The sequence below is a fragment of the Heteronotia binoei genome, chromosome 15, assembly GCF_032191835.1.
Source record: "Heteronotia binoei isolate CCM8104 ecotype False Entrance Well chromosome 15, APGP_CSIRO_Hbin_v1, whole genome shotgun sequence".
Lineage (NCBI taxonomy): Eukaryota > Metazoa > Chordata > Lepidosauria > Squamata > Gekkonidae > Heteronotia > Heteronotia binoei.
In genome coordinates, this window is record NC_083237.1 from 44,711,480 (window position 1) to 44,730,208 (window position 18,729).

Consider the following 18,729-nt stretch of genomic DNA (forward strand, 5'->3'; position numbering starts at 1 on the left):
TGGCTCTCAAAGCAGCTGCCCTTTCAAGGACAACCTCTGCCAGGGCTATGGCTGACCCAAGGCCATGCTAGCAGGTGCAAGTGGAGGAGTGGGGAATCAAACCCGCTTCTCCCAGATTAAGAGTCTGCACACTTAACCACTACACCAAACTGGCAAGAGGGGTAATCCTCAGAAAGTTTCAGGAGCTGTGCTCCTGTGAGCTCCTGCTGAATTCAAGGCCTGCTGGTATTCCCATAATTCCACACTGCAAACTTATATTAAGAACTGCATCCATTCCCATGTCTGATGAAGTCTGCTTTCTTAAAGGGGGACTTGTCTACTGCTTTGCTGGTATTCGTTACTATTTATAATTTTCCATAGCATCTGGAACCATGACTGTATAACTGTGAAAGGCAGGTCTTCTCAGGGATCTTTTAAAAAATCTTTAAAGAATATTAGCAGACCTTGCTTCTAGAGAGAAAGAACAGGATCCCAAATGGCTTGAACAAATACCACACGGATGGGCCTTCTGAAAACCTGTTCTCAGAGATGCAGCTCCTGCACTTATTCCTCACCCAATTTGCCATTGTTGAGCATTCTTATACCCATTACTTAGGAGCTCAGATTGGGGCCATCCATTGCTTTGGCTTACCTCTGTGCAAAAAAATTCCTTGGGGAGCTGAAATATCAGTCCTCCTACTAAAGTAACATTCCTAAATATTCAGCAGGGAAAACACACAACTGGAATCCATAAACCTGCATGCACAAAAGCATATTTAGGCTCATGTCATAAGCATAGCAAGCCACACTAAAGATGTATGCACCATGTTCTGTAAAACAGATGAGGCATGCTTTGTTTACTAACCATGACATGAAGGGCTTGAAACAAAAGTAGCAAAGCATTCCCAGTCTCCACTCTGAAGTCAGTACAGTTCTTAAGGGAAAACTGTACCAGGCAAAGCGACTGCTACTGCTTCACTAGCTTCTTGCTTTGAAATTTTTCAGTTCTGCAGTGGTTCCAACTCCACCCTTCCTGTAGCCTAGGCTTGAGTTACAAATTTACAAAGCCTCAAGCTGTGAATCAGCAGAAGTGCAGAACAGAGTACCAGCTGCAGTATCCAGCTTCCCAAGAGCCACTGTTTCTAGGCATTATGGCTTGGAATGTATGCTTGAGTGATGCTTGTGGAACCCAGAGAAGCCACAGTTAAGTTTGAATAACTGTGAGAAGCTGTAGGACCACAAGCAACTCTTTGGCTGTTCCTTGGCCTTGCAAAAATCAGAAATCACAACAGTAAACTACAGCTATATGCAACAGAACACCTTATTTTTTAAAACACATACTGGGCCTTGCTGCCCAGTTAAGAACCTCAGCCCTGACAATACCTGACCATGGCTTTATTATCTAAAGGTCCTTTCTCTTTGGTTTTTTCCCTTCCATACTTTTGGCTTCTTGAGGCACACACCCTTGCTTACCTTTTTCTCTTCATCCCAGAGCCATGCCTTTGAAGACCTGCTTCTTGTGTTTTTAGCCCTTGCTCAATCTTCTTCCCACCATGTGGCCTTTTTAACAACTCCAATGCACATAGTGAGGTTTTTGCCTTTCCAGCTGTCTTCACCTTCAACATGGCTACCTTCCCCATTTCACAATAACCAAACTAAATCCCTTCCCTCCATCCCAGGAAATGCTCCACCAAATACACCCTTGGAATGCAACTAAGGATTTATTTGTGGATCTACACACACCCCCTCCCACAACTGCATGTCACCTTCTCAGAAACACACACACCACATGGAGGAAAACATTAATACCACTTTATTATTTTAAAGAAAAATATCCAAATACACAAGGGACTGGTGGGAGATTACACATTAAGAGGAAATGGGCTGGGACAGGAGGAACTGAAACAGACTTACCCTTCTAAACAAAACCAGTTAAATCAATAATTTCCACTGGCTGCTGGAGCCTCGCTGGCCAGAGGCAGCCTGGGAAGCAAAGCCTCACCTGGCTGGACAGTATGGGAGAAGGAAGCGTCTCCATTCATCACTCCATTGGAGCCTCCATCATGTATCCATTCTCAGTGGACATGTAGCCATCAGCCGACTGTATGGATTCTTGGTCCAGGAACATATCTTGGCTGGTTTCCTCCAGAGCCTCTCCCATACCATTGTCCTGCCCTCTTTCCTCCCGTTTCTCCCCACCCCGCTCACCTCTTTCACGCTTGTGCTCGCGATCACGGTCCCTATCTCTGTCCCTGTCACGCCGACGCTCTCTATCCCGGTCCCTGTCTCTGTCTTTGTCACGGTGACTGCGCCGCCGATCCCTTTCTCTATCCCTGTCTCTGTCCCGTTCTCTTTCTCTACCCTTCTCCTCCCCCCCTTCAGGCTTCACCTCCAGCCCATCTATGCCCAGCTCGCCAAGGGCGGCCTCGTCAGGTTGTGGTTCTGCCCCTTCGGGCAGCTCTTCCTTCTTGTCTCTGTCACGTTCCCGGTCCCTCTTCCGGTCTCGAGAACGGCTACGACGCTTGCGTTCCCGGTCTTTATCCTTGCTGCGTTCCCGGCTGCGTTTCCGTTCATCCTTCTCTCGGCTGCGTGTCCGCCGTCGGCGCTCTCGGGATCGGCTGCGACGGCGTTCCCGTTCTTTGTCCCGATCTCGGCTGCGGTCTCGGCGATCACGCTCACGTTCCCGGTCCCGATCCCTGTAACCCGGAAAAAGAAACAAATTTTGCAAAAAGATGGTGTGAATCTTGCCCATCCCAGCTCTTCTGCAATGTGGTTTAAGAGCAAACTGGTAAACACAGACATATCTATTCACAGAATCTGTTTTACAAACTGGCTTTACTATCATGACTTGACTCAGGAAACGCAGGATTCTAAACGTACACAGGGTTAGAAATCTTTCAATCCCTGACACACCTGCAAAAATCATCACTTCCCAAGTGCATTGGAATTAAACTAGTTTAGCTTAAGATTGTAGCAGAAGTGTGATGTGAATGTCATCCACAGAACAGCACAAATCAGTTTAGGACAAACAGAACAGAAGATAAAACGGTCTAAGCTACTACGGTCAGGCTGCAATTCATAGCCTGGATTTGCAGCAAAGAAAAACAGTAACTTGCCTTAGAATCCAGAGGTTTCAAAGACAGGAAGTTGGAAACAGGAGGGGATGAACTTACAGCAAACCACAAATCATGCCTCTTGCTAATATGAGCATACAACCATTTTTTAAACTATCAAGATAACTCACAGAGATGTGTTTTAACTAATTCAACCATCACAGTTCATGTGTTTGACAAGGGCAATAAGAGGTTTTGCTGTAACAGAGAAACCTTATTTTTTTTCTTGTTGGTATTTGTGTGTGTATGTGCATTTGTGTCTGCCTGTCCTTGGAAGCCATGGCAACTTCTGATGATTGACCCCTACTGGGGGGGGGGGGGCTGGAGGATATTCAGAGTGGTGGCTGAATAGAGCCTGCTCCTGTCCTCTCAGCTGGGTAATTCAAGCAAGTCTCCCATCCAAGTACAAACCACAGTCAACTCTGCTTAGCTTCTGAGATCTGATGAGATCGAGCTTGCTTGGCCTATCCAGATCAGGGCCAGAAACATTAAATTTTAAATACCAGGAAATTCACTTAGATTACAAGCTTTCTGTAGACTGCAGACCAAAGCTGGAGTTAAATAAAACTTTGAACGAGCAACTCTCCATAATTGTCTTGCTGCTTCCAATGCCACAACTGCAACTGCTTCAATGCTAAACATTTTTTTACAGAGGCAGAGATATCACCTCAATCTATTTGCCTCTGCTCTGTTAACCAAATAGCCAAACTTACCGTTCATCGTATCGGGAGGTGTCATCCCGGCCTGAGTGCCTGATGTTGACATCAGCACCACCCCGCCGGGTACCACCAAGACCGCCACCTGCAAGAGGGGGGAGGGGAAACATCAGCCCAGCTAGTTGTGTGCTCTTTGTGGGGCTGGCCACGTGCAGGATTAATAGAAGGAATAGCCTCCTTCAAACAATTTTGTCTAACACAACTAGTTCGCTTTATACAAAGTTACACATTAAACTCATTTAAGGCTGGGGAGATACAGCACAGGACACATAATGCAAGGGGAACAAATTACGTAAATAGAAGTGCAAACTATCTGCCTACATAGAAACATTGCAAGTAGCTTCTGAAATGACCATATGCAATCTCTGCGTTGTCTGTATCCACTTTGTATACATAAATCTGTTATAGCCTGGGCTCCCCTATGTGTAATAATTTGTTTATGCATTAGTATTTTTAATACAATGGGTAATAATTGATGGCATGAGTATATTGTCTTTTGGTAGCTGTCTACTTCACGACAGCGGCTTTTGCCAAAACAGAAACAGAATGGCACCCCAATGATGCTCAAGATCATGGGTCACCAACCTTTTTGAGCCTGCAGGTAGCTTTGGAATTCTGACAGGGTGATGGGCACAGCCATAAAAAAGCTGCCATCGGAGGTAGAATCAGTCACACAATGGCTGCAGCATCTTATCTTCTGTCACACAGTGAAGACCCTTATGTGATATTTTCAAAAATCTGTAGAGCCAATCAAATCCCTAGTGGCCAGTCAGAAGAAGCCTTGCTGGGCAAAAGGCCCACCCATTTTAAGAAAAACTCAGCAGGCACCAGAAAAAGTACTGGCAGTCACTATGGCGCCCACGGATACTATGTTGGAGATCCCTGTTCTAGACTGAAGTTGTTCCACTTATTCAGTGCTGTTACAACGTAGCTGAGTTTAAACTTTTAAAGTCATTCTGAAATCCAAGCCCAAACTTGCTTAACGTTAAGAGCCACATAGAATAAATGTCAGATGTTTGACAGCCTCAAGACAAGGAAGGAAGGAACTTTAAATGTATTCTCCACCAGCTGGCTTGCTGAAGTGATTTAAAGAGACAAATGCCTTTTCCAAGCTGGCTGATGGGGTGGTGGGGGCTTCGAGAGCCACACAATATGTGTGAAAGAGCCACAAGTGCTTCCCAAGACACAGTTTGGCCACCCCTGCTTTATGGGAAGTTTCAGTTCTCACACTTCATACTGTCTCCTGCCCTTCAAGTTCCTTCCCTCTAGAATAAAGACAGGTGGTATGTTCAGTCCCAAGCCAAATGTCAATACCCTTCTTCAATAGCAGCTGGCCAAAACAAAAGACAGTAACCAAGCTGCTTCTTCGAATTTTAAAAAGCCATCCTTGCTAACACAACAGTTGCAAGCTCAGCCAGGGGTAGGTGGGGGACAGAAAATCTACATTTAACAAAGAACTTCTGCACACACTTACCAAGCCTGCGTGGACGCCATCCTTTCACCGTCCGGCCTCTTTCAACATCTACCAGCACCCTCCTGCCATCAATTTTTTTCCCATCGGCGTGCTTGTATGCCGCTGCAACAGATTAGGAGGGGTATCCAGGGACAGAAGGAGGGCAAAGGGGATTGCCATTATCCAGAATGCATGTAACGATCCCACCCTCCCCCAAAGACACATACCACACATAGGATTCTGGGGGAGGCGGTTTTTATGGTCCCAGTGCCCTTTGGGGGAGGAATTGCTCCACATCTGCACGGGAAGAGTGGCTCTAGCCTCTACTGTAAAAAAAATACGGACTCTGCAGGGCTTGCCTTGATTTAAGCATGTGGGACAAACTTTACACAACGGTGGAAAAAGGGGAACACGGCTGCCTGAACACAGCTGTCACAGAGCCGTGCTAGCCTCAATCCCTAGAGCTGTGGAGCAACCCCATCACCGCCCTGTAATGCACCCCGCCCCAGCCTCTGCTGCAAAAAGAAAGGAAGGTTATTGAGCAATCAAGACACTCACAGTACATACACCACTGGCCCAGAGGGAAAAGGCTGGGTACAGACAAGCAGGCCCTCCACCCCAGCCCTCCCCAGCTCACTTCAAAGGGGGCGAGGCGCTCCTGTCCCTTCAGTGGCTTCCCTAACCAGCCAGTCCCAAGACTGGTCATGCCAATACCCAAAATAAGAGTCCCTGCCTTTAATTTAAAATAAAAGATGAAGAAGGGGATAGAAAATGCCCTGTATATTACAGGGTGCTGGAAGATCTGGTAGGGAAGAAACAGGGTAATCCAAAGATCCCAAGAGCACTCTGGGAACTGGCTGGTATCCCTCCTCCAACAACCCCAGCCCACTTTAAGCCTCTATCCCACCCTTGCTGCCACCATCCCATTACAAATCTCCAAGATGGTTTTGGGAGGGAAGGGGGAATGCTCTCAAGCCACTTGCTAAGGGAGAGGGGGTGGGGCGAGCACAGCTAACAAGTAAAAAGGAAATAAAAGTTGTTTACCTGGTGAAACTACTTACAAAACCATTGAAACTTTTAACTCCTCAAACTCACTGCATCGGGCTGCTAGCGCTGGGGCCCGAGGCGCAGCTCCCCCCTGCCTGGGCGCCCCCGGCTGGGACGGTATTGGGATTTTTTTTGCATTTTAGCTGCTGAGCCGACCTTCCCTGCCTTACCTGTCTCAGCAGCAGAAGTCGGACACTTGGATCCCCACCCTGCCAGTCCCACCCAACCCCTCCCCCCATCCTCACCCCCTCCCATTAGATCAAATTCTTCATCAAGAACTAGGTTCCAGTTTATGAATGAAGGGGTCCTTAAAAAGCCTTGTGGTTCTCATGCACCACCCCCCTCCCCAAGTCTACCAAAGGCAGCTAGATGTGGCAGTTCCTACAAGTATGGCAGGAGGCACCACCGTCAACCAAGCTGCACTAAATGCTACTTGTTCTTCAAAAAACCCAGAATTTCAGAGATATTCCTTTCCCTTTTAAATCATATCATAGCCAAACGTTACTACTGTATACTATTAGTTATAAAAAAGTCAGAAATGGCCCCAAAATGTGTGATGGAAACTCTCAAGAATGAACATTAAAGTTCATGGCACTGGGAATGGGGGGGGCCGGGGGGATGTGTGCACAGTTTTTTTTAAAAGATAAAATGCAGGGGAAATATTTTTGTGGAGATGTTTTCATTTTCCAACTGACAAGGTCCACAAAGTCAACCATAAGCATAAAATGTGCATACAAAGCAGAAATGTTCTCCTTCAGAGACATTAAGCAGATGAAATGGAATTCTCTCTTCAATGTGCACGCATAAAGTAAAATGCAGACATTTTCTTCTTCTCACACATATAGGTATTCTCAGGTGGACAGACAAAAACGCTCCATCCCTTCCCAAAAGAAAGTTTCTCTCTCATAGTGAATGACGGTTATTACTTCAGAGGAAAAGATTAGAAGTTATCCATCTCAAACAAAAGGTTTGATGGGAAAAAATACTGGCTATAAGATGATGATGCTCAAAACAGTTTTACCGAATTTAGGAAAAAATACACAGCAGTAAAGCTTCAGGTTAAGAAAAAGTCCAGCAACCAGCTTCTTTGAAGGAGGAAGGAAATATTTCCCAGTGGTCTGCTGATCCACTGTCTCTGCCTCGCTTTTTTATCCACAGGATTTTTCAGCTACTTGGAAATCAAGCTTTGCCCAATCACCAACGGCAAAAATGTCATCCTGGGTTATGAAGCCACCCATCATGCTGAGAACCAGCAGCCAGTCTGGATGTCAGGTCACGTGGATATTCCTCCTCCTCTTAACACTACAAGCACCTCCAAGTGAGTTTCCAGACAACGAACACACTGGACCCAGACCGACAAGGGGCAGAACCCCCATCTCTTATATTCACCATTTTATCACACAGAGGAGATGAAACTGGGCCTTTTCCAGTGAAGAATCAGTCCACAGTTGGGAGTGTTCCAGTTGGCTTACCTGAACCACCCTCTGTATCACACCTTACCTTTACCTTTGTGGGACATTTTACGATTAAACATAACGGCCCTAAACTAAAAAGCCCCTAACTTTCCAACCCTTCCAAGAGTTTAGGGGATGTAGGTAACCCAGGAAAACTCAGCTAGAACATCCAATACTATGGGTCTCAAAAATGTTACCATCTAACTGCTCTCCTATTCCCCACCAGTAATTCTAAGCTCCCGATTCAAAGTTTTTCAACTAAAATTTACCCCTTCTTTCCCCATATAGGACAGGTCAGTAACCCACCCAAGTTACTCCAAAGATGAGCTTATGCGCTCATTTTCAGGAGGCAAACATTACACAATGAGAAATTCCTGTAATTTCTGCTGTCACCAAGAGTAACAACATTTAAGTGAAAGGTACAGCCATACAAGAAAAAATTGGAAAATCCACAGTTGTACCTCTGATTTGCCACATTTTAATTAGGGGACACTTCAGTTTCTAGGAATCCAAGTAAATGGGCAAGAATACACAGGGGTTTCTCTCCTTGTGGCAAGACTGCTCTGTAAAAGATATGTGGCTAGGAGTGTTAATTCTAAACTAACATCAATTGACTTAAAAGGATGCACTGGAAATCACATCCCACAAAGCTTATCAAAATTCAGTACAGCTAACATACTAACTTGGATAAAAGTAATCAGTCTTGTGAGGCTAGGGAAAAAGCTCAAATATTTACCAAGTTGAGCTATCCATATTTCTCAAGGAGCAGGAGGTGACAGCTTATCAAACTAGGCAGGTTACCGATCCAAATATACTAAGTTGCCAGCCTCCGCAACTCATTTCCTCCTGTTTGCTAGTCATGGAGCCAAATTCAGCACTTAGCATTTCTTTCCCTTAGATTTAGAGGTCAGCTGTGAAGCTTTGAGAATAAAGTTTTTTTTTTAAATTAGCTTGCCCACCCAGTCAACAGCACCTCAAACCCAAGCTGCAGATAGCCAATAACCATCAGCCTTTGTAGTTTTCTATTTAGCCTTATATTGCTGCTTTTAACACTCTGACCAAAGCCTTGTCTTGCATCAGAAAGCAAGCTGAATAAAAAAATCTTTCAGACTGACTCAGTGTATACTCTTAGCATGTTTTAAAAACCCAATTGCTTAAAGACCTCTCACAGGACATGTCTTTCCACTACAAATACACGGAGGCAACATGGGAGAGCATGTTCCAGGCAAATGTCCTGCATCTTAGCAGCACCACCCTCATCCCCAGTTTTGGTATTCCTAGCTGCAGCCTGCCTCAGGAAGGATTGAAGGCTCCAAAGACTACAAGGCTGGAAGAACTAAACTAAAGGAGCCAGACAGAAAAGCAGATAACAAGAAAGAACAGCAAGGAATGTGTGATGTATCTAACTGCCTTCTCTAGGCAATGATCTGGAGGAACCCAGCAACAATAAAGTTGCCTGCTTAAAACCCACAGCAGGAGACCAACAATTTGGAACCTCTGTTGAGGCAGACATCCCAACCGTGTCCCACTTGCAGGTCCATTGTGACCTTGGCAAGCCATGCCAGGGATTGTTAGGGGGATTCATCTGCCTATCTTTGTGCCCCCAGGATTGCCCCACCTATCCATTTTACCTTACTGACTAAAAGCAGAGCTCAAATATCCTCAAGTCTTGCTTGCTATTAATGTACAAGTCCAAGAATACAGGCAAAATACATGCTCCCTTCTAAGAAACACACATTAGCCACTCGGGCATGTGCACACAGAACATTTTTGGGGTACATACTACATTTCAAGGGTTGTAACTCCACCATGTTTCATGAGATGTAGCCGCAGCAGCTCTTGGTAAACTGTTCTGTAACCACTGCATTTATGTACCTCAAGACAAGGAACTTTCCAGGACAGAAACTAAAAGGATAGAATGTAACCTGCGTGCAAGTACTCAGAATCTCAGCCTGACCAAAGTATTCCAAGAGGGAGAAGAGTCCCTCTGCCTCACCCCCCACAGCTAAGCTTGTCTTTGGAATTTTCAACATAGGGGTTTTGTGCTGCACACTAGATACTCTTTTAACCAAGGTTTGCAAATAACTGCCTGAATCAGATCCCTCCCACACAGCTGTATGTGCCAAGAACAGCAAAAAATGAGAGCTGTATGTGCAGCTTCCATAATTGCGCTGCCTTGTTTACATGGAGTACAGAGGTTGCATAGGTGTCTCTTTTTCATCTTGCATCAAAGATCTGGGTTTTTAGCTTTAGCAAGGAAAGAGCCATACGTGCAAAGGAATAGCTCAGGATGTAAACAACAGAAGTCACTATGGAAACAATGTGAAAGGTTTTACCCTGTGGCACTAGTTACATCTTGAAGCAATCATTACTTGCTACAGATGAGCAAATGCCAAATTACAAAGCTAAATTTGTGACTGGATTTAAGCTAAGGTGGTTAGTGGCAAGACAGGAAAAAAAATCCCCACTCTTCCTCCAAAGAGCTCCAATACAACTGAATAGCAACTTTAGGCCATGTCTGAGTTACTATTTTGGGAGTCTCAAATTAGCATTGAATCCATTTAACCTGATGAACATTTTTGTCTACACAATTAGGATTGTTAATTGACTGAATGCATTGAGGATTAGCACTCATGAATAGATTATCAGCAGGTGGCCTCCAACATGAAGTGAGGGATTTTAATCAGCATTAATGACAATAGACAGAACCAAGAAAGAAATATTTTGGTCTAGCCAATATGAAAGTATTTTATGGAACATCCCTTGGCAAGTTTCGTTTTGGGGAAGGAGAACAGGTCCTAACTAATCCCCCCCCCCCCACTTGCAAACCATTTCAAGCTTGATAGTTGCCAAGCTGGCACCACAGAGACTACAGAATGGCACATGTGTGGCTTGGAGAGGGAGGGTTCACTCAGGATATTTGAGCCCTACTGAGGAGGGTTGACTTGTTATCCTCTGCCTCCACAACAGTAGAGCACAAGGAATCCATTTCTCCTTCTGCCTCCACACAGCAAGAGAACAGCGCAGAAGCCAGAAGAGAAACAGGTCCCTTCCTTCCCTCCACCCCCCCTCCCCGCCCAACTAAGCCATGTTACCTAACATCTGCCTTTGACTTGGCTTGTGTATAGAAGTGTGTTGGGTACTGCGGTTTCTTACCAATTATACAAACCCTTATACCAACCATACAATGAGATGTTGTAAAGGGGAAGCATAAGGATCAGCTGCAAGCCAGCAGTGGCAATAGCCATCAGAAAGGTGGCTGCAGTGACAATAAGAACACAGAATTAATACACCCCGCTCACAACACGCCTCTCAACAACAGCATCTTTTCAAAAAAACACACTGCTACAGGTCAAAGTTACACTTGCTTTAGAAGAACTTCTTCACAGCATTCCTTCTCCCTCTTTAAACAGTTAATAGAAAGGAGATGGGCAACAGTTCAGAGTGACAGGACAGCTTTTATAACCCCACGGGGTCCCACAGTGCAAGCTGTAATTCCAGCCTGCCCCCCCCCCCTCAAGATGCTGGTATGACTAGCCGCCCGCCCTCAGCCTGCAGGGTTTCTCCTCCCCAAACACAAGGGGTCTTGGTGGGTAAAAAAACAGAACTGTTGCCTGCTTCTTTAGCACATACGTTAAAAATGCGGCACCCCAGTTACGTTAATTTGGACTTCCATGACAAGACAAAGAAACAGAAGTAAAACACCCTTAAAGAGGTATAACCTACCTAGAGTAAACTGGAATTCCCAGCTCCAAGCCCTACATTAACTGTAAACTTTGCAGAGAGAAGGGGAAAAAACCTCTTCCCTCCTGGGTTCTGTTGTTGACTGGCTTTCAAGGGAACCCTTTCCAATCACATCAGGGCCAGATTAACGGAACCTGGGTGCTCGCCAAATCAAGCAGGCTCCCCCACTTTGTACTTACCTGTTTTAGGGGGGAGGGGAGCCTAAGCCCTCAACAACTCAAGGGCTTTCAAAAATTTAAGGGATTTTTTTTTTTAAAACACACATGCGTTTACAATATAAGTAAATCAAAAGATACAAAAGTATCCCCAAAAAAACCTATACTTACAGTGCATGTCACGCTCATGTTCATATTCAATGAAGGCGTAGCCACGGGGCTTGCCGGAACGCTTATTGTACACCATATAAATCTGAAAAGGAATGTATGGAGGCTGAAAGGATTACCTAAATACGGGTATTTCCCAACCCACACCCCTATATTGACACACTTCACTGAGTGCCACAGCAGTGCATCCTTTTAGACACACAACCAAGTCGCTCAAAATAATCAACTACTATACCCAAAAGAAAAGGCAGATTACCACCCATAGCTTCTTATTCCCCAGTTCCATGGCTAAATTTGCTCAAGTGTATTTGGACAACTGTTTTTACGGTAAGTGCAAAATGATACTGCACTGATGTGAAAGAAGTTAGAACACTAGATTCCAAAGCCCATTTCACATGGCTCATAAGAAAGCTTAGAAGTTATCATTATGGATCAGAAGGCCATCAGTAACACTAGATGAAAATGGAAGGGGGGGCACATGATGAGTAACTAGTACAATCTTTGTTGCATATGTGGATGCTGTTTGAAAAATAGACTACTGCCATGATCATCTAGCAAGGTAGTTTTTCCACATGGTACTTATACACACTTATACACAGCCATGTTAATGCAATGTACTTGCAAAAAATGAAGAGATAAACAGGCAGGATGAAAGTGCTTCCACAAATCTATGTACCACCCTCTCATCTCCCCATCTCACATGATCCACAGAAAAAAAGCCTGTGATCTGTAGGGGGGGGAGAACATCTGCAGTTTTTAAAGTGCAACAAAATGATCCGATATAAAACACACAACCATATGGAGAGGAAACCGAAACAGAGAAAACTGAGATTAAATTTACTTCTCTTAGAAAGGAGTACAGATGATTAAACTAAGTAGGAAACGAGGGGTTAACAAAATTCAACCAACAACACCATAGGTACATTAGATACAGCAATCACCTATGTCAGGCCTTGACACATTTTCTTTGGCTCTTTGAGCCAGCCCCAAAATGTAGCAGATGGACTCCTTTTTCAACCTTCAGGGTTTTGCAATTTAAAGACTCTATTTTCTAATTATTTTTACCACAAAACCTAATCCTCAGCTCTTTGTGACTCATCTTAATTTGATTACAGCTATGACACAAAGGTGTTGCAGTATATAAATAAATATGGGTTAACCTTGGTTGTCATCACATTAAAAAGAGAACTTCTAGTCCTAACTCAGCCTCTCCCCAATTTCTCATAATTCCATTATTGTTTTTAAAAGCTCCATGTACTTATATTTTGGATCTGCTTTGGTAAGCAAATAAGAAATCAGTGCACCCACCATCAACAAATGGTGTAAAGTTAACATTTAAATGATGACAAGAAAACTGTGCACATGCATTTTATGTGACATTACAAAACACATTCCGATGTGAAATGATAAATGCTGCACTACAGATTACTGAAAGATACAATAAAATCCTTGCTGAAATTGTTAGGTGCCACATTGAAAATATGTCAAGCCCTGATCTACATATAATCAAAACACTTATTTGCAAGAGGAAAACACAGCAACTGTGTTGATGCTTTAACCTGGCCCCACATCCTCACTTACTCTTTTTATAGGGCCATATACTTCAAATTCCCGCCTCAGTTTGGATTCTGTTGTATCATAGTTCTGCAAGGGAAATGGAAAGCCCAGTTAAAAGAACACATAGGAATCACAAAACATGGAATCACTCCTTGGTCTACTACTAAAGCTGTTTGTTTTCATTTGTGGCTCGCCACCTCTCAAAAGCTCAGGTGAACAGCAATTTCTAAAACTGATGCACTGACAAGAAGAAAGGAGGATTAGTTCACTTACAACTCTGGCCACAAACAGCGTCTTGAAGGCATCACCTTGGGCATTGGGGTCATTATGAGGGTCCCCTAGTTGGAATAAGAATGAGATATAAGACAAGAACAGAAACAGGGTGAAAGGGAAGCATTTTCTCATCCACTGTGTTCTGTTGTTATTCATGTAACATGTGGTCTTAACATTAACTGATGTGACAATCATCAGCATCATGAGTAACATTAAAGCAGTTAAGAGGCAAACAAATGTTATATGACTTTCACAAAGTTCATTCCCCATTACCATGTGCATTTCTCCCCAACTTACACAACTTCAGCTCACTCTCCACTTCTTGCTGCCGTCGTTCAATCTTCTCTCGCCTCTGCAAGGAAAAATTAGGAAGGTCAGAAACAGAACTAATTATGGGTAGAACAAAGCAATATTCTCCTTTCCAGACTAACTGCCCAGAGAAGTACAAGTCCTTTTGAACTCCATCAGATGAATTTATCTCATTTGTTTTCCCTCCTCCACCCTCAGGGCTGGGTCACTACTGCCCAGCCAAGGATAAAAACAGAGGTGTTTCTCCCATACTGCCTAGGAATCCTGACTCCAACTACTGCTGTTGGGCATCTGACAACTAAAAAAAGATCGTGGCAAGTCATTTCCCCCCCAAACAACAGATAAGTATTTGAAAAAATATTAACTAAAACAAAAATACCTTAACTTAAAAAAATAGCTAGATATTTAGAAAAACTCACTGTAAAAATTAAATTTGCTTCCTTTTTTAAAAAGTGTAGTAAATTTACAATTTAAATGGTCAACTGAAAATCCTGCAATTACATCAAGTGACCAGTAGGAGCTCTGCTATGCTTCTAAGAACATAAGAGAAGCCATGTTGGATCAGGCCAACGGCCCATCCAGTCCAACACTCTGTGTCACACAGTGGCAAAATTTTTTATATATACACTTACACTGTGGCTAATAGCCACTGATGGACCTGTGCTCCATATTTTTATCTAAACCCCTCTTGAAGGTGGCTATACTTGTGGCCGCCACCACCTCCTGTGGCAGTGAATTCCACATGTTAATCACCCTTTGGGTGAAGAAGTACTTCCTTTTGTCCATTTTAACCTGTCTGCTCAGCAATTTCATCGAATGCCCACGAGTTCTTGTATTGTGAGAAAGGGAGAAAAGTACTTCTTTCTCTACTTTCTCCATCCCATTATCTTGTAAACTTTCTCTACTTTCTCCATGCATTATCTTGTAAACCTCTATCATGTCACCCTGCAGTCGACGTTTCTCCAAGCTAGAGTCCCAAGCTTTTCAACCTTTCTTCATAGGGAAAGTGCTCCAGCCCTTTAATCATTCTAGTTGCCCTTCTCTGGACTTTCTCCAATGCTGTAATATCCTTTTTGAGGTGCGGCGACCAGAACTGCACACAGTACTCCAAATGAGACCGCACCATCAATTTATACAAGGGCATTATGATACTGCTGATTTGTGTTCAATTCCCTTCCTAATAATTCCCAGCATGGCGTTGGCCTTTTTTATTGCAAACGCACACTGTCTTGACATTTTCAGTGAGTTATCTACCACGACCCCAAGATCTCTCTCTTGGTCAGTCTCTGCCAGTTCACACCCCATCAACTTGTATTTGTAGCTGGGATTCTTGGCCCCAATGTGCATTACTTTGCACTTGGCCACATTGAACCATATCTGCCACGTTGACGCCGCTTCCTCGCGACTACTGCAGAGCTCAGATGCAAGGAAACTCATTCCTGCTCTTGATATATTAAGTGATACTACAATGCAGGGGTCCCCAACCATTGGAATTCTGACACGGCATGGTGGGAACAGCAACAAAACGGCTGTCACAAAATGGCCACTGTAGAAGGCAGAGCCAGTCACAAAATGATTGTCACAGGCTAATATCAGTAACATAGTGTAGATCCTTGTGCTGTGGTGGCAACTCCTACTGAAGCAACATTTAAAAAAAAAAACCTGCACAGCTGATCAAATCTACAATAGTCAGTCAGAAATGCTGCTGGGCAAAGGCCCTACCTGGCCCCACTATCTTCCTAAAAACACCAGAAAAGGTGTCACTGGCACCCAAGCATCCATGGGCACCACATTGGGGACCCCTGTCATAATGAAATAAGGCAAGGTAAAGTGCCACTAACAGAGGCCCACTGTCTGCTTTATGAAACACTGGACTGTAATCAAATTGACCAGTGTGCCAGCTACAACTGCTGCTTGACCCCCACCCCCCAGTGGTTGTACACTACACATACCTTACGTTCCATTCGCTCTTCCCGCGTCTCTGCACGAGTAGGTGGGGGAGCATCGCGTGGGTCCTGGAAGAAAAGCTCACTTTTAACCACTGAATCCCCATATGTAATGTAGGCAACACAAAGCAGTTTAAGATGGTTAGAAATCAATCAACACAACACCTCTTACGTTTCTGTACATTTTAACCAATGCCCCACCAAAACAAGCTTGTCTGAGACAACCAAGTTTAACTTGAAGTACCCACCTCGAACTCTCGGATGTATGGGGCAATACCACTATAGGGCTGGTTATGGTGCTTCTCATGGGGTAGTTTCTCCAAAGGAGGCAAGTAGGGTATAGGATCACGGGGGGCAAAGAGCGCCAACAAATTTGGGGGCAAGAACTGCGTCATCTTGGAAAACCTATCAAGTAAGAGAAGAAAAAAACTGAGTATTAAGAACAGAATAAAGACAACAGGACTAACAACTGACAGAAGGCAGTGCAGCCAAACATTTCTTCTTAAACAGCCTCTAAGACAGGGGTGTCAAACATGCAACCCAGGGGCCGAATCAGGCCCCTGGAAAGTTCCTATCAGGCCTTCAAGCAACTGGCTGTTGTCTGCTTTCTTCTCCCTCTCTCTTGCTTCCTTCTGCATCACAGCTTGTTCTGCCAGGCTTGCTCAGTTGCACAGGAGCTACAGAGCAAAGTCTGTTTTCTTCATCAGCTGAGGCTGCTCCCTTGGGAAGGAAGGCAGAGCTTGTTTTTTCAGGCTCTTTCAATCACACAGCAGAGCTACTGAGCCAAGCCTCTCTTACTTTCGTTGGCTGAGGCTCCTCCCTCACCTGGTCCCCTGGGGAAGGAAGGAAAGAACCAGAGCTTCCTTTGCCCAGTTCCCTGGATTGCACAGGAGAGATACAAAGAAAGCACCTTTAAGACCAACAAGTGCTAATGTTTTAAACATGTTTTAAGTTCTTTAAAAAAGAAAATCTTTAATTGTAATTGTAGATGTCCTTTATAAAGTTTATGTCTCTGTTACCTAATCTTAAATAGGTACACAAATGGTCCTGGCCTGGCCCAGCCCAACAAGGTCTCATTTCTGTCAGATCCAGCCCTCATAACAAATGAGTTTGACATCCGTGCTCTAAGACCCAATTTAAAATGATGCTAGAAGTTACCAACATAATGCCGCATGTGCCCAGCACCTTACTTCAACTGGGCCTTCAGCCACTATATGTAAGATGTAAACATGCCAGAGAACCCATAACTCAGGATGGCTTGCAACATACCAATGTTGCGTATGCAACACTGTACAAAGAGAGCTCTAATTTAAACAAGATGCTGGGCATATGAAATATCACCTGGCCAAGGCAACCTTGTCACCTAGCCATATTTCAATCACACCTAAGCTCAGCTCCCCACTTGCCCAAAGCACATCTCCACTTTATTTTCAGAATAATTTCACAGTAACTTTATTCCCATAACCACCATCTGGTAAGGGAGGCTAGGCTTAAAGTCACCTGGCCAGCTAAGCTTAAGATCACCTAGCAAACTTGTATATGGCGAACACGAAAACACGCCCAATGAGCCACAGTCCCCTCCCACCCTAAAAGTCTGATATCACTACAGTCCTCTCTGCACTTCCCACGCATAGCTCCGGAGCGTTTTGTTTCTCTGCTGCACCTAGGCCTTCTGCACTGTGTCCAGCCCCTTAAAACCACCGACCGGCTGAACCTCTGAGCACTTCCACTCTCTGCTAGCTCCACAACACACGAATTCAAGCAAAGGCCACTGACTTCCTCTCTGCCGCACCCCCCCCCCCCCCGGTCTCTTAAGCGGTTTTCCGTTCCTTATCACCGCAGCTGTCCAAATGTCACGCCCCCTCCTCTACCCGACTTAGCGCCGCCTCACCTGGGCCTCTCAGGCCATCACACGCACCCGCTTTCTCTCCTGCAGCCAACCTCTGACCCCTGCGGCCTTCTCCTTCAATCCAGACGGCTCCGCTCTGCGCCCCAACCCCCGTTCTTTACCGCTAGGCCCCTCGCTGTGGGCGATTCCCACCTCACCTCACCTCCGCTAGAAAGAAAAATAACACGCGTCTTTCCTTCTTTCTCTCTTACCTCCCTCCCTCCGGGTCCTACGAGCGCGTTTTCTTCCCCACACACGGTCGCTCTCCTTCCGCTGCTCGGCGCCTCCCGCCGCCTCAGGCTGGGCCTACTCCTAGCTCGCTCTGCGCATGCTCAGGGCCAGGCCGCCTCACCGCCCCTCAGATCCTTACGCAAACTGGAAAGAGCGCGAGGATCATAATTGTCATTATACCCACGGGTTCTTCCGCAGCAATTTTTTTATCGTTGAGGTAAAAGGGGAAGGAGGACAAGGGAAAATAGTCCCTCGAGAATAACAAACAGGCGTCTGGGGCAGTTTGTAGAGTAACAAGGATTTATGGTATGCCAGCATAAACTTTCCATTTAAGTGCAGGTAGTTGCTGTAATTTGGGTTGCTAGTCTCCCGGTGGCGCCTGGAGATTTCTCAGAATCAGGCTTTTTGCAGAAAATGCCCAGCAGGAACTCATTTGCATAGCAGGCCACACCCCTTGCTGACAAGGCAGCCGGAACTGCGTTCCTGTACGTTCCTGCTATAGAAAAGCCCTGCTCAGAATTAAAACTAATCTCCAGGTGACAGAGATCAGTTCCTCTGGTGAAAACAGCTGCATTGGAGGGTGGACTCTATGGCATTATACCCCACTGAGGTCCTTCCCTAGGGTGAGCCGCCCAAATCTGGTATTTGCCAATGCAGAGTTGGCAAACGTGACTTGATGGCAAATATTTATTATTT

At 44.9% G+C, this 18,729-nt stretch overlaps 1 protein-coding gene across 2 annotated transcripts; it reads right to left on the reverse strand.

The window, feature by feature from the left end:
* Positions 1-1,776: 1,776 nt before the first annotated feature.
* On the reverse strand, positions 1,777-18,185 carry SNRNP70 (small nuclear ribonucleoprotein U1 subunit 70). 2 transcript variants are annotated; one of them, XM_060255463.1, is made up of 10 exons: positions 18,015-18,185; positions 16,163-16,319; positions 15,921-15,983; positions 13,957-14,011; positions 13,660-13,724; positions 13,411-13,473; positions 11,833-11,914; positions 5,283-5,384; positions 3,806-3,893; positions 1,777-2,675 (listed from the first exon to the last, which is right to left on the reverse strand). In XM_060255463.1, the coding sequence occupies exons 2-10, from the start codon at positions 16,307-16,309 to the stop codon at positions 2,021-2,023; spliced, it is 1,320 nt and encodes a 439-aa protein (XP_060111446.1). In that variant the 5' UTR covers positions 16,310-16,319; positions 18,015-18,185; the 3' UTR covers positions 1,777-2,020. The 2 variants fall into 2 exon arrangements, with proteins under 2 accessions (XP_060111446.1, XP_060111448.1); XM_060255465.1 differs by having other exon boundaries at positions 18,060-18,081.
* Between the last annotated feature and the right edge of the window lie 544 nt (positions 18,186-18,729).

Bases quoted from the DNA above. Each gene is read 5' to 3' on its own strand.
- SNRNP70 (XM_060255463.1), bottom strand. From the start codon at position 16,309: ATGACGCAGTTCTTGCCCCCAAATTTGTTGGCGCTCTTTGCCCCCCGT. The intron at 15,984-16,162 runs GTGGGTACTTCA...CTTTTCTTCCAG, and splicing joins CATACATCCGAGAGTTCGAG to GACCCACGCGATGCTCCCCC. The intron at 5,385-11,832 runs GTAAGTATAGGT...AATCTGTTGCAG, and splicing joins ACATGAGCGTGACATGCACT to CGGCATACAAGCACGCCGAT.